This window comes from Silurus meridionalis, chromosome 9 (genome assembly GCF_014805685.1).
Source record: "Silurus meridionalis isolate SWU-2019-XX chromosome 9, ASM1480568v1, whole genome shotgun sequence".
Classification (NCBI taxonomy): domain Eukaryota; kingdom Metazoa; phylum Chordata; class Actinopteri; order Siluriformes; family Siluridae; genus Silurus; species Silurus meridionalis.
The window spans coordinates 11,659,240-11,673,362 of record NC_060892.1 but is presented as its reverse complement, the minus strand read 5'-3'; the positions used below and the strand labels follow the sequence as shown (position 1 = coordinate 11,673,362).

Sequence of the window (14,123 nt, the reverse complement as noted above, 5' to 3'; positions counted from 1 at the left end):
ATTAATCCAAATTGAGAACCTAAGAGCTTGAATATCTCTTGTATTGCCTTGATACCAGATGATTCTGCACTGATGTGTTATTTTAGTGTACCAATATACTGCTGCCATCCAAAAACTCCAATCTCTGCTCTACCTTACTCCACAGCATAATTCCCCCCCCCCCCCCTCCCCTCCTCATACTAGTGGCCACAATAAGTTTCATAATATCAATTCACATTTTTTTTACTGCAGTACACATGTAAAAGGTTATTTTTGTTCTGCACTGTTGATTATTCGGATCCACCTGAAAATTCATTCTGACCTCAGCCCATTCCAAGTGCTACTTAGAGAATGTTTAAAAACCTGAAGACCCAGACATGTGCAGTGTAGGATCAATGATTAGTCTGTAGTTCATTATAAAGCCATTTACATTGCAATAGCCTGAATGAGCTGTTTGTTTGTTTGGTCAAGACTGTAGCATGCTAACTATTTTAGCTGTGAAATTAAATTTAGGCTGCTGCTAATGAAGAACACTAGATATATTGTGCACAAGGCAGTGTGCCTGTTTTGCCTTTACCCCTAAACATTGCAGTATTTCATTATTTTATCAGTGTGTATCAGCAGTAACCAAAGGAACAAAACAATTGGCAGTGCTTTAGCATTTTTAGCCATGTCCATTACAATTCCAAGCAGTGATTTGATGCATCCAGACCATTCAACATTTATTTATTTTGTATTATAAACCAGATCTTTTAAAAATGCCTTAGTGTGTAGTCTTATCTACATTCATCAGAACATTCCTAGACATTTTTATACCAATATGTGTGCCATTGTTCAACTTGACTGTGGAACATAAAATCCTTTAACAAGTGAGCATAGTGGACACACTGTTAGAATGCAGCCACATGTTGTACAACCCTGGTGCTTAAATATGTGTAGAGCAGAGTGTATTGTAGCGAGTGTTTCAGTGAAATCCCAACGGCATTAACAGCGTTGCTGTTTTTAACTGCAGAATGAAGTGTTGGTTTTCTTAAATTTTATGGATTTTATTCTGTTGGACAGAAACTGTATTAACACTGTATTAAGCCTTTTATATAAAGTGAAACACCGCAGGGCCACTAAGCAGAAATAGATACCTGCCCCTGCTCCTTAAAGAAATCTTTTTAGCCAGTAAAAAAAAAAAAAAAGGCTTTTTTTTCTTCCTTGATATTTTTTAGTGCCATCTTATGGACTACTCATTTAAAAATTATTTTTCTTTTATAGTCTTAACAGTTTTTTTTTAGTATTTGTACAGTGGCTTGGTGATATTGGTGTTACTATAAGTTGATATTGTATTAAATACAATTTTTAACCAAATCTGTTGGTTGCTCACATTACTTAATCTAAAAAAAAAAAAAAAGAGGCAAGCAATTTTACACAATCATGGGGAATATTTTATTTCGTTTTTTATTAATTTTTAGACAGATTTTTTGCAATTTTACAAAGCACAAAAATCCTTCACAAGGGGTTAGAATCAAAGTTTTTTTTTTAAGGAACATACTGAAATATAGGCACTGAGCAAAAGGATACCTTCAAAATACTGATATTAAATAATTTCTGAACATTCTCTTCTAGAAAACAATTGAGAAGAGGGCTCAGTTTCACGTTATATGGATGTGAACAATGAAATCTGGTTCTGTTAGATACAAACTGCTTTACAGTGTTCTGAGAAGTGCCATGAAGTCATTCTACAATTCAACCCTTTTCATTTTCGTTTTCATGGGTTTTTTTCTGTCACAGTTCATACCATAGTGTTTTCAGAGATCAATCTGATTTCATTACAAAACAGATTTAAGCTAAGTTAAACACAGCAATCAAACCTGTTTATTTCCTGGTGGAATAAACGAAAAGTCCCATGGTATGTCGCCTGAGACAAGGTGCTAAGTTAGAATATGGAATTCAGTTATGTGGCTGGAGGTACTGGCTTTTGAAGCTCTCTAGCTGCCTCTCCAACTCTGTGGCTTTGTGTCTGCAAATACAACAAAAAAAAAAAATCATCTAGAGACAAAAAATATAATGGTTGTAATTTGAATGAATGTGGGGGGGTGTGCAGGCTATGCTTTACAGGTTACATTTGGACAATCAAATGGAACCGAGATTTAAATAATTTCCAATGGTTTCACATTATAAATGGTTTTAATTATTCATTAAGTTAAATTATTTATTAATGTCCCAAAAAAGGTGTTTGCTGACCTAAGCGATTTGGAGTTGCTCTGGACCATCTCCAGCTGCTGAATTTTTGTTGACAGGCGGCAAATTTCACTCTTCAGGTCCCGCTGCGTAACATCCACTTGCTGACATAGTCTGGCAAACGTGCTGGTGATCTCCCTGCATGGCACAAATCATCACTCACAACTGTGTACAACCAAATTAACATCTTTATTACAGAAGAGTTAAAAAAATGAAGTAAAACAAATTAACACGCAAAGATCAATTACATTATTATAAGAGATTACGCATTAGCAGTATAGTTAAATGCATAAGTGAGTTACTTACTGCTGCACTTGGTGACTGCAGTTTGAACTGGTGAAGCTGACGACCAGTTGGAGTTTCTCAGTGGCATAATTTACAAACTGCTTCTTCAGGGCTCTCTCTTTAGCCTTGGTTGTCCATGTGAGTCTCTCAAATAAGTACAACAAGCCATAAAGACTGGTGGATAAAGCAATGACTCTCCAGCCTATCATCCTCCACACCTGTTTCAATAGAGAAATGTAGTGATTATAATACTGTGATCGTAATCCACGGGCAATAAACATGGTGAAATAATAGTTATAGGAAACTTTTTTTCACACTTTTGAATTCTTATGCTACTCACCATTCCTCCGACAATGAGCACACTCATAGACGTGCGTGAGGTGATGGAAGCCAGATTTGTGATCATAGACATCATGAGCTCCTCCTGGCTTATAATAGCTTGGGATTCGTTCGGAGTAGTGGCAGCAACTCTAGGGGGTGGGGCCTGTCCGGTGACACTTACTGGAGTGGTGGCCAAAGGACGTGTGAGCTGACAAGGACAAATAAAATAAAAAGACTGTAAGGAGATGTTCCTCTGTGATGTGTAACAAATGATGTGTTTTAGAGTATCAAAAAGGTTAAATTTGAAATTATATTTTTACACAATGGAGCCATTAATATCTGAGGCTACCTGAAGGTTTTGATCGACCAGCATGAGGGCACGCTTGGCATTGGCTGGACCGAGGAAGCGGCTGACAAGAGCAGTCCAGCCAAGAGAGAATTGAAATTCAATATTTTCCTGGAAATCAGCACAAAGCGTCGCACAGTTCAGGTCATAGCTGAGGTCAAACTTTTTGGAAGGAATCAGCATGTGGATCTGGCTCTGAACATCAGGTGGGAGCAAAGGCTGCAAACATTCTGTTAGCATAGAGAGCAGGAGAAGAACATTAGAGGACAATGTGCTAAACTGTTTTTAATAAAAAATGTCTGGGTAAACAGAAAAAACTTTTGTCATAGTAGTTCCAAGGGAGAGAAAAGGAGGCTGGTGAAGGAATGGCTGTTTATAGCTGTTACAACAAAAGTGATAAGCTTGTTTTTCAGGGATGCTTCACAACACTTAAAACTAGGGGTGACCCTGAATAGTCGGAAGAGTTTTGATGCTTCAATAGAAGGATCCGAATTCGACTACCAATCTCACAATCAAATCTTCGCAGAGATGATGTAAAACGAGGATCATGCCATTTTGGTTATATCTGGGTGCTCAATGTCTGATTTCACTTAGAACGACTAGTTTTCTCCAAATAAGTTAATATACAGCCTTTTATGATTAAATAAAAATGTGAAAAGAAAGTAGCTTTTTAATAAATTGTTTTACATGCATGAAATAAATCCAACCACCCCATTACTGATTTAAGTTTCACTTTACATGACCAGTGACTGACACAAGAGCATCTTGGAGGCAGGATATAAATATTTGTCTGGGTGATTCTATTAAGGTATATTCTAATTTAATTCTAAAAATTAATGTTTGTTTTTTAGTGCATCGACATTGCGCTGTACTAAGAGCGCACTCGCGCTCTACCCCCCAACCCCACTATAAGTCGACTAGAGGCAAGACTTGACACATCTGATTTGGCTATAAAAATCCTTAGTCTAGGACACCCCTACTAGAAACATAACTATAAGAATGTGTCACAATTTGCTGTCGGATATTAGGGGAATTAATGCTTTTTTTGATCCAACACTGCTTCAGGTTGGACAGAATCACACCATCCGGTCACTGAATAGCACTGCGTGACATTTTATTTCTTACATAATACACTTCTGTATATTTTTAACATCACCATTAAGTAAGTAGGATTTTCGCTGATTTGCATTACGGCAGCCACACATACCGATCATTTCTTTCTGAGAAGACTGCACAGAAATATTGACTGCATCAGAGCAGCGGAAGGCCAAGTTCTTTCCCATTCCCTTCTCCACATGGTTAAGCAGCTCCTGAGAAAGAGGTTTGCACATTTCACACATTTGTTGAAGACAAGATTATTATTATTATACATTATTCTCATTACTAGAACTGTTTTGTAAAAATGAAAATAACCCACACTTTCTCTTTAGTAAAAATTTATCTGTCATGAAATATTTTGTGTCTGAAATGTGATAAATTGGAACATCGATATTCGTGGCCTCGACACTCGTGACTTTTCATTTAGAGAAATTTGTGAAAAATCGGAAAGTTTGGAGTAACATTTCAAAACAGTTTGTACTAATAAATTAAACAATGTTTAAAAAACTTTTATTATTGTATTATTCTTTTAAATTAGTTAATAAAACATTTATGACAAGTAATTCACAATCTGTGTTGATTTTACAGTACATGTACAACTCAAAAGGAACCTTCAAAAGGAGAAAGTCAAAACCTTGAGATCTTTTGTTACTCGTGAGGGGTCATAGAACATTACCCCAGAAAGTTTTTTTCTACTGGAGCCAGAAGGGTAATATAACCAACCAATGAAGAAGGCTATAAAGTAAATCATCACACACTTGCCATTAAAGACATAATTCGAGCTAAGGTTTTTTTTTTTTTTAACATGAAACGTTTCATAACATAGCAAAATAGCATTTGAAATAACCTAAAAATGTTAAATATCAGAATTATAGGTGTCCAAGAGAAAGTCAACTCACTGATTTGTAGAGTTTAAGCACATGAGGAGAAGGGTGAAAGTCTGCACGAAACTCATCTATGAGCACAGAGAGGCGACAGATCTCCTCTGCCATGGCATTCGATACCTGGTAGAGGCCGATAAAGAGATAAACACAGCTTAATAACTGTCTAAAACTCATACGTTCTAGAACAGTAATGCATTCTGCTATCTCTACCTGGTTGGCCACTTGCTCTGAGACAGTCTTAATTTTCTTTTTAATATCATCAATGAGAAGGTTGAGCTGATTTCGGACAAACTCCAAACGATCCATCAGATACTCTCTCTCCTCCAGAGAGGCCACCCTGAACAAACATTAGTATTATTATCACAGATTGTCACAGATACCTCTTGCTGTTTACAAATATGAATATACTTAACAGTAGTGATCAACTCTTTATAACAGAGACATGATTCATAACTGATATAGCTGAATGTACCCTGAATGTCACACTGGCCTGTAGAAATAACTTAGTGGATATACCAGTCAGTAAAAAACAGAGAAGGACCAGCTGTACCAGAGTAAATCTCAAAAGATACTAGTAAAAAAGTGGACCCACCTCTTTTCAGCGGCTGCGATGTTGATTTGATCCATGATGCCTTGAACCCTTTCAGTGATCTGCTTTGCCCTGATTGTGTGCTGCTCAAACTTTGTTTTCACTGCTGACTGCGAGATACACTCCTGCGAGGCCATATACGTATTACTGGAATGAGCGACTTAATTGGGGCGAGATACTGACCTGCTGTACCGGCTCATCCCGAACAGAGTGATAGGATGATGAGAACAGTCAGCAGCAGGCCTGTACCACTGCAGCGTCATGCTTCATCTCACAGTAACTTACAGTAAATAAAATGCAAAAATGCAAAAGATTCAAATCAGGTCAAAATATGAGAAAATTAAAAAGACAAACATCACAAATCTCAATATATAAACACAAATGTGCAACAGAAATAAAACTATATCAACAACAACAAAATTTTTTTTTTTTTTCTTTTTTCAAATTCTGTATTTTCTGAACAATAATTCGCTCATTTCGTGTATCTGGAGATCTGTTAAATCATTATGCATCCGTTTCTGAAGCAATTCAGATGATAATACTGTTACAGTGATAAGTCACAAAACACTTTTCTGCTACCAAGATCAGAATTTTTATAACTTGTATCATTTATATTTGTAATATAAAATAAAATAATTTAATAAGGAGTCAATTTAAAAACTGACCAATTTTTAACATTGTGAAAGGTTTTACATTTTGCACATATAAAAACCTTTCTGTCTACAAGTATTGCATAATTGAATAATCGAATAATTCTTTTTTTTTGTCGTCAATCCGTGACATTAATAGGAAAAATTTCAAATCGCTTACAAATAGTCCAGAAAACACAGTTCTCAAAACCATATAAAGTACACAAACAATCCACAAAAGCACTAAAACATGAAATAGGAAAACATAAGTTTAAAGGCGAACTGAGGAGAAAAGTGTCCTCGCCTTAGCAAATCTAGACTTCAGCAATGAACACATAGGTTGATGAAAAAGAGCACATGGGCCTAGGAAATGAAAACTGCTAGGCAGGAAATAAACTGGCAGAGTAATTAGGCTACACTTTAACCTACACTTAAGCTGCACGGTGCAGCAGAAAAAAAGACTCATGATCATTTTTGTGCTATTGTCACTATTGGTGTGTGCATCTAAAATATATTGAAATGATAGCTACCGACCTACCGACCTACCTACCTACCTACCTACCTACCTACCTATCTATCTATCTATCTATCTATCTATCTATCTATCTATCTATAAAGTCTCCCTTTCTTAACATTTATGATGGAACTGAAAAATCTTAATGTAACATAATTATGCCTATAGGCGGAAAAAGAGAAAAAAACAAGTTAGTGACAGTGAGTCCAAATTTTTGTAAATATTTATCCTCAGCTTAGAAAAACCAGAACACTCCCACATTAATGTTACAACATTTTTTGTTGGTTTCTATTGGGTTCTTTTTTTTTTTAAGCTTTTTTCTAGTTTGCTGCCATCAATAATACATACTCAGGTCTCAATATTCCAATGCACTTGCTTCAAATAAAATATCATTTTTCATCCTGATTTTTCCTCTCAGCAATCACTTGCCTCAAACGTCCTCTCAAAATTCTGGAACTCCTTCAGTCTCTCTAGGAAGCCTTCTGCTAATGCGCCACCTGAAAAAAAAGCTTCACAGCTTTAGCACTGCAGCTGATCTCAAGGGGTTAAGATTTTTAAAATATGACAAAGGCAGGCTTAAAAAGTTATGGTCAATTCAGGGTGTCACTGATCCATCACTGGCACAAAAATCTTAATGACTAAAAGTGCTGTAAGAATTGAATACATATTTGTAGACAAAACATAAATACAAATACAACAGAGCATGTAAGTCTTAAACTTGAAACCGTGCCGTGCAGCTTAGAACACAGGTGAAGTGCGTTTTTTCATGCCCGGTTGTTTTCAGCGGGACGAATGATTCACATTTCCTGTAGACAGTCCGAGTGAGCGGCAGGTCAAACATCAGAGGAACATCATCCATATTTATGATGTGGTGCGGCCTGATTCAGTGGGAGCGCATCTAATTTAATATAAAGAGTTTCATTGGTTCACCTGAACCCGTTCGGCAATTTCATTGGTCTAATGTTATGGGGTTCAGTTTTTTGGCTTGAAGTTTGTGAAACCGAGAAACACCCAGGAAAAATCCATATATTAGCCGCTTAGTTGTTTAAGCCGCGGGGTTCAAAGCGTGGGAAAAAAGTAGCAGCTTATAGTCCGGAAAATACGGTATTTCAATAACTAAGAAACATGTTATTTATCAGGGTAAAAATTTTATTAATTATTGACTGTTCGTTCATTCATTAATATAGAATATGCAATATAATGCAGATTCATCGCAATTTACAATAATTGCTTTTTGTTGTTGTAAATAACATTCTCTCTTACCTCTAATGAAGTCTGTGCAAGTTAGCATCATGTTCGTGTCTTCATTTCTGCCTGATTTTCCAAATGTATGCATAAATAGTGTTTTTTCAATCATAATATTTGAGCCCCTTTTTGATGACAGAGTCACACTATGACTACCCTCACACTACCCTTGAGGGACAGCATGCGAGATGAGGGAGTTAAAATGACATGTACCCTGATAGTGACCTCCTGCTTACCAGACTCTGGCATACCCTGCGCCCGCTGCATTCTGGAGTTTAACACCTCCTTGGCAGACACAAAAAAGATGTGATTGTGAGCCTGTTCGCGATCCACCACCTTGAGCTCCTCCACCAGGAAGTTCACACACCGGTCCATGTGCTGCTTACGCACCTAAAGTGAAAGACAGTTGTAAAAATTATAAAATCAGTCATTTAATATTTAATATGTATATATAATTTGTGATGATAAACTATAAGGCACTTACATCCTCCATGTATTCAGGTTCAGAGGCAGAAGCATCCCAGCGATTATTCAGGATGAAAATGTTAGGCTTTGAAAGGCGTTCATTTACTTTGTGGAAGAAGTGTTTCTCCTTTAAGGAAGGCAACACAAAGGAATTTGTTAACATGGAATAGCATCTCAGCTTAGAAAAAACCCTAAGATTGCCTGTGCAGCCTGTGTTATCTGAGCAAAAGTGTTCCATGACTAAACAATAAAAGGCAAATTAAACAGTTACTTAGATATTATACATTAATCATTTTACCCTGTATCATCATTAAAGTGGTTTAGGCATGGGTTTGTTTTGATCTGTTCAAGTTTTCTCGACAAAACGTCTCACATTTCCCATACAAAATTGATCCCCTAGTTAGAAATCTGACCAAATATAATTTTTAGTGATTTTAACTTCTGGTTGTCTCCCTACCATAGGTACATCACATTATTTTTCTGACCAGTAACTGTTTTTATAAGCTGCTGAATGTTCGGTAAATTCATGTGCTGTATAAATTAAATGTATACAGAGTATATTACAGTATATTTATTACAGGCTTTTAAAAGATTAAACCTAAATCAGTTTAAATGTTATTATATTGCAGCTGCAAAAAAAACAAGCCGACGCTGCAGCTCTGAGGCAAGCTCATATAAGACCTCAAAGGCCTCGGCATTCCTCTCATACTTCAGCTGATCTAAACAGAGCTGGGAATGAGCAACTGCTCTCAAATATACAACCAATCACAACACTCGACAATGTGCCACTCCCCCACTCTGGGTCTCTAGTCACTCTTAGGCAAACTTGCAACTCCACACATCAGATCATTTGACAGTAAAATGACTTACTGTCAATTAGAAGTCACTCACAATACATAGTATAAAAAATTTTAAATCCCGTACTGTTGGAATTACTATTTTTGAATTTAACTAGGCTATGAATAACAAAATTGTGAAATGCTGTCAGGAAGATGTGCTGCAGCAACTTCTCACCGTGTTCATTAGTGTGGACTCTGAGTTGGCCACCAGCACAAACACATCAGCGTCCAGACAGAACTTGTCGATCCAGCTGTCCAACTGTGTGGTGACATCAGTCCCAGGACTGTGGATACAAAACACGATCAATGTCACCCTACTGTTTTTCCCTGAACTAATTCTTTACCTTAATTGTGATACTCATGAAAGGGTCCACATCTATTAACAAAACCACACCAATGTACATTTAACAAAGAAAATTTGCCATAAATATCTACCTGTCCATGAGTACTAGGTCATCCCTAAGAAGAGCACACTTCGTTTTGGGCCAGAAGACCTTAACCAGACAGCCTGCGTCAAGACTTTCATCCATGTGCAGTGCATGAGCCAACTGATTGACGGTCTACAAAAAAAACACATACACACAACGATGTTTAAATGCTCCTCGTCCAATAAGCACACAAAACTGTTATAACAGAATCAAAACAACAAACATCAAACCATTTTTACAACTTGTAAATGTAGCTATGCACATAAGAAGTACATGCTGCTGTGGCATACAGGAGAAACATTGCAGGCCGGGATGCTATAAAAAATATTTATCAGCTTTAGGGTGGTAACAGTAACTCCAAATCTGGTCACATTACAACACCCTGCTACTGATATTTGCATTTCCATAATGTCACCTTTGGTTGTTAGAATGTTAATAAATCTTGTGAAGGGGGTTCGTACCTTGATGCTCTTCTCTTCTTCTGATCCCTCAGTCTTCAGATAAGCCCGATCTTCATCAGTGCCTTCAACGCTCAAAAAGCAGTTTGTTGTGTGACCAATGCCGCTGGGCATCACCCGGTCACGGAGCATGGCATTGATAACAGTGCTCTTCCCATTGCTTGTTCTGGAGAAATATTATGAAAATCTATTCACATCCTTTATAGAAATCCAGCCTCAGGTTACAAGTTAACAAATCATTTTATTATCAGAAGGAAGTACCGTAAAACTCACCTTCCGAAAAAGGCCACCTTCATATGTCTGCGAGCCAAAACCTCTTTTATAACTGCTAGTTTGCTGGTGTACGTCTCTATCTCCTCTAATTGATCTCTATTAGCAATGTGTTCTAACGATTCATTATAACACGTATCTAATAGACAAACAGATAAAAAAAATTATTTAGATCATACCGAACAAAAATTCTTTCTTTAGCACAAAAAATTTACAATTGTTAATTTCATTTCACCTTTAACAAACTGTGAACCTTCCTCAACATAATTAAGCAGCAGCTTGAAAACATCGCTGATCTTCTTTTTGGCCAGTACAAAGTGTTTGAGAGGAGAGCGATCCTCTTGGTCCATGTTTTTGCCTGTAAGTAGGACAACATTCAAAGATCAAATTTCACCACCATCATGTTTCCTATGGCAGGACATTACTTTCCTTGTGTCATACCTTTAAAGTCTCCAAACAAGGTAGATATGCAAAAGCTGCAAAAAAAAAAAAAAAAAAAGAAGAAGAAAAATTCATATACAGTTTACAATTTTCCACTATATTTAAATACATAATTTCACTGATAAATTCATATAGATTTATTTACTAAATCCTATTTTAGATTGAGTGTCCATATTGCAAATTCATAATCACAGGTCTGATTACAAAAATAAATAATAATAAACTATAAATAACATTGAATATTATTTTCTTATTAGACTGCAAAAAAAACTATTGTTTGGGGTATTTAACTTGTATACAAGTAACCATCTCAATATTTCAGATTTATATTTATGGCATTTGGCAGATGCCCTTATCCAGAGCAGATGAAGGTTAGTGGCCATGCTCAGTGGTCCAGCAGTGGTAGTTCAGTGGAGCTGAGATTTAAACTCAATCTTCTGATCATAAGTTCAAAGTCTTAACCACCTCGATACCACCTCCAAAATACGTTAAATACTTAAAACTATATTAATTTTTTGCTTTTTTGGGGGGGGACCTGATAAGCAAACCTTTGACAAACTAAATATCGTGATGCACAGTAAATATAAAATATCGTTAAAAAGAATCGTGATTTGATCTTTTTTGCCATATCGGCGACCGAACAGAAACCGAAAGAAAGGTGCCGTTTGCTCTAATATATTCATACATCAAACAACAACGAGGTCTAAAAAGTTTATATTTGGATTAATTCTTTTTATTGAAAGACTCATTAGAAATAACAACGGTGTATGCTCTGACATTTACCAGTAATGTGTATGTCCTCTTGTATGCCTTAATGATAAACAACCTAAACCTATGAAGGATATTCAATACATAGAGAAAAAAAGTTATTAATGTATATTTTGCACTTTTTTTTATCTCCACTGATATTAGTTCATGAAAATATAACTCAAGACGACGGTACGATTCGATTCTGTTTCCTCGGTTTGTTTCATTATCCAACCTATACTTTAGCTAGCTGACTAGCTATACAGGCTAGCGCGTGCTACATATAAACAAAAATACACTGGTGCTTTTGGATGAATAACTTTCAGTAATGCATAAGTATTATTTGCTTTTAGACCCCTAAACTAAAGAGCCAGGGTCGTCTAGGATAACTCAGTCGACTGAAGGTATGCACCGGCAATGCAGGCTGCTAACAGGCTAACTGTTCAATGTCAATTTTTCCCCCAAACTAGATATTACAGCTTAATGACAGACAGGACACAATAAATAATACTTAGAACAATACCGACTTTATAGAATGTTTACCTGATTTGGAGACTGATTATATCCTATTTGGACTTGACATGCTAACGGTGGCTAAAGGAAAATATTTGACCCACACACATTCAGACGACATGCAGAGTGTAAACCAGTGGAGCTGCTGACTCCAAAGTAAAAGCCTGAATCTCTTTACTGAAAACAAACCACTGACTTTCCAGCACCACCATCACACTAAAACAATCACCGTGTCTCACACAAGGACATGAAGACATTCAATACCCCAGTTACTCTGCTTTAAACTGTTATAGTCTGGTTTTATTTGAGTTTTTATTCCACCTCATGCTTGTTACAATGTGTTATATAGGGTCACGTGAAGTAAAAGAAGAGTAAAGAAGAATATGAAACTCTTTATTTTCACTTGAATAGTTGATTAACAGAGTGAACTACGCAGAAAACAATGCTACTGACTCCCATTTACTTTCATCTCTCTCAACCCAGTACATTTACCAGACACATCACTACATTTTTTACAATCATGTATGTCATCAATTCATCTTGAGTAACTGTGGTTTCATCATGGTCGGTGGATCCAACGTCTCTCTGAGAAATATACCAGACAGTAAAAATGACCTATGACTGCAATTTGAATGAACAGCTCTGCATTAAGACACATCACTAAACAGCACACCTCAACAATGATAGATCAATAATAAATGTTCATTAGGAGCCACCCAAATAAAGGGTTCCCGTTTAAGTTTGGTTTCTCTCAAGGTTTCTTCCTCATAAACATCTCAGGGAGTATTACCGCCAATGCTGCTACTGGCTCACTTATTAGAGATAAACCTATAGTCACTAAGTATAAATTTAAATTGTAGAACCTTTTTATCTCTGTAAAGCTGCTTTGGAAGAATAAACATTGTTAAAATTGCTATACAAATTGAATTGAATTGAATTGAATTGAATTGAACTGCAATGCACTCTGCACCAGACATAAGTCTAGAATACACCATGACCCAGAGAGAGACAGGACATTTTCAGCACAGGACACTTTGCAGAGATACATTTTACATAAATCTTCCATATGCTTTTTGGTAGGTTCGAGGAAACTGAAGAACCCAGAGAAGGGATATGGCGAAAATGTCTCAGTGATGAGAGATTTGTGAGAAATGTAAAACTTGTCCAGTCAGTAGCCAGAGCTCAGGTTTGAAGCTGTAAAGTTGTGAGGATGCAATAATACCTTGTTGTGCCATACCCCAACTGTTATTATTAGAGTTATTTTTACACTAGCTGACATTTCTGAGAAAAAAGAAAAATACTTAAGAATGTGAAAAATAATTAAAAAGAGGGTTGTGTAGTGAAACAGGCAACAACTCATCCTAAAGTGTTTTATTCCTCTTATACCGCAGCAAGTATTGTTTAATTTATGGTTTGGTTATGGTTTTTATATGTTTTTTTTTTTTTTTTTTTTTTTTACAATTTATGGTTTCCTGTAGCAGGAAATCTGACTGCTGTCTCTAGAGACTCCTTTCGTAAACGTTAAATATATACATATAATCATAATAAAATATTAAATATTGCGTTTTCTGTTTGTACTTATAATTATACAACTACCCACTGACGCCATCTTCTGGTCATCTCTATAAACATCAACTTCAGTAAGAAGCTTAGCACAAATGACAAATAGTATAACTGACGTCTGCATTCTTTATTATCTGAAGATACTCCAATATAATAAACGTAGCTGAAAATAATTCATAGATATTTAAAAAAGATATTTTTTGCATTCATTTGTTGTCTATTTCTGTTCATTGATTTAACTTTGTGTATATAAAATAGCCTACTATTATTTTAAATAAAT

General features: G+C 36.1%; 1 protein-coding gene across 5 annotated transcripts; it reads right to left on the bottom strand.

Annotated features, from left to right (window-relative positions):
- Positions 1–163: 163 nt before the first annotated feature.
- Positions 164–12,466, bottom strand: LOC124390979 (mitofusin-1-like). Of its 5 annotated transcripts, none has more exons than XM_046857148.1 (20): positions 12,311–12,458; positions 11,798–11,852; positions 11,021–11,055; positions 10,815–10,937; positions 10,583–10,718; positions 10,313–10,475; positions 9,859–9,983; positions 9,599–9,707; positions 8,604–8,711; positions 8,356–8,509; positions 7,304–7,371; positions 5,735–5,856; positions 5,353–5,479; positions 5,158–5,262; positions 4,368–4,470; positions 3,164–3,390; positions 2,834–3,022; positions 2,515–2,711; positions 2,212–2,346; positions 164–1,987 (listed from the first exon to the last, which is right to left on the bottom strand). In XM_046857148.1, the coding sequence occupies exons 4-20, from the start codon at positions 10,927–10,929 to the stop codon at positions 1,918–1,920; spliced, it is 2,253 nt and encodes a 750-aa protein (XP_046713104.1). In that variant the 5' UTR covers positions 10,930–10,937; positions 11,021–11,055; positions 11,798–11,852; positions 12,311–12,458; the 3' UTR covers positions 164–1,917. The 5 variants fall into 5 exon arrangements, with proteins under 5 accessions (XP_046713104.1, XP_046713102.1, XP_046713101.1 ...); XM_046857146.1 differs by having other exon boundaries at positions 11,804–11,852; XM_046857145.1 differs by lacking the exon at positions 11,798–11,852 and having other exon boundaries at positions 12,311–12,466.
- Positions 12,467–14,123: the final 1,657 nt, after the last annotated feature.

What these genes read in the sequence shown, in the direction of transcription:
- LOC124390979 (XM_046857145.1), bottom strand. Translation starts at nt 10,929, where the DNA reads ATGGACCAAGAGGATCGCTCTCCTCTCAAACACTTTGTACTGGCCAAA. An exon ending in AAGAAGAGAAGAGCATCAAG is followed by an intron (nt 9,984 to 10,312) that starts GTACGAACCCCC and finishes TTTTTTTTGTAG; the next exon opens with ACCGTCAATCAGTTGGCTCA. An exon ending in TTCTCAGAAAGAAATGATCG is followed by an intron (nt 3,391 to 4,367) that starts GTATGTGTGGCT and finishes CTATGCTAACAG; the next exon opens with AATGTTTGCAGCCTTTGCTC.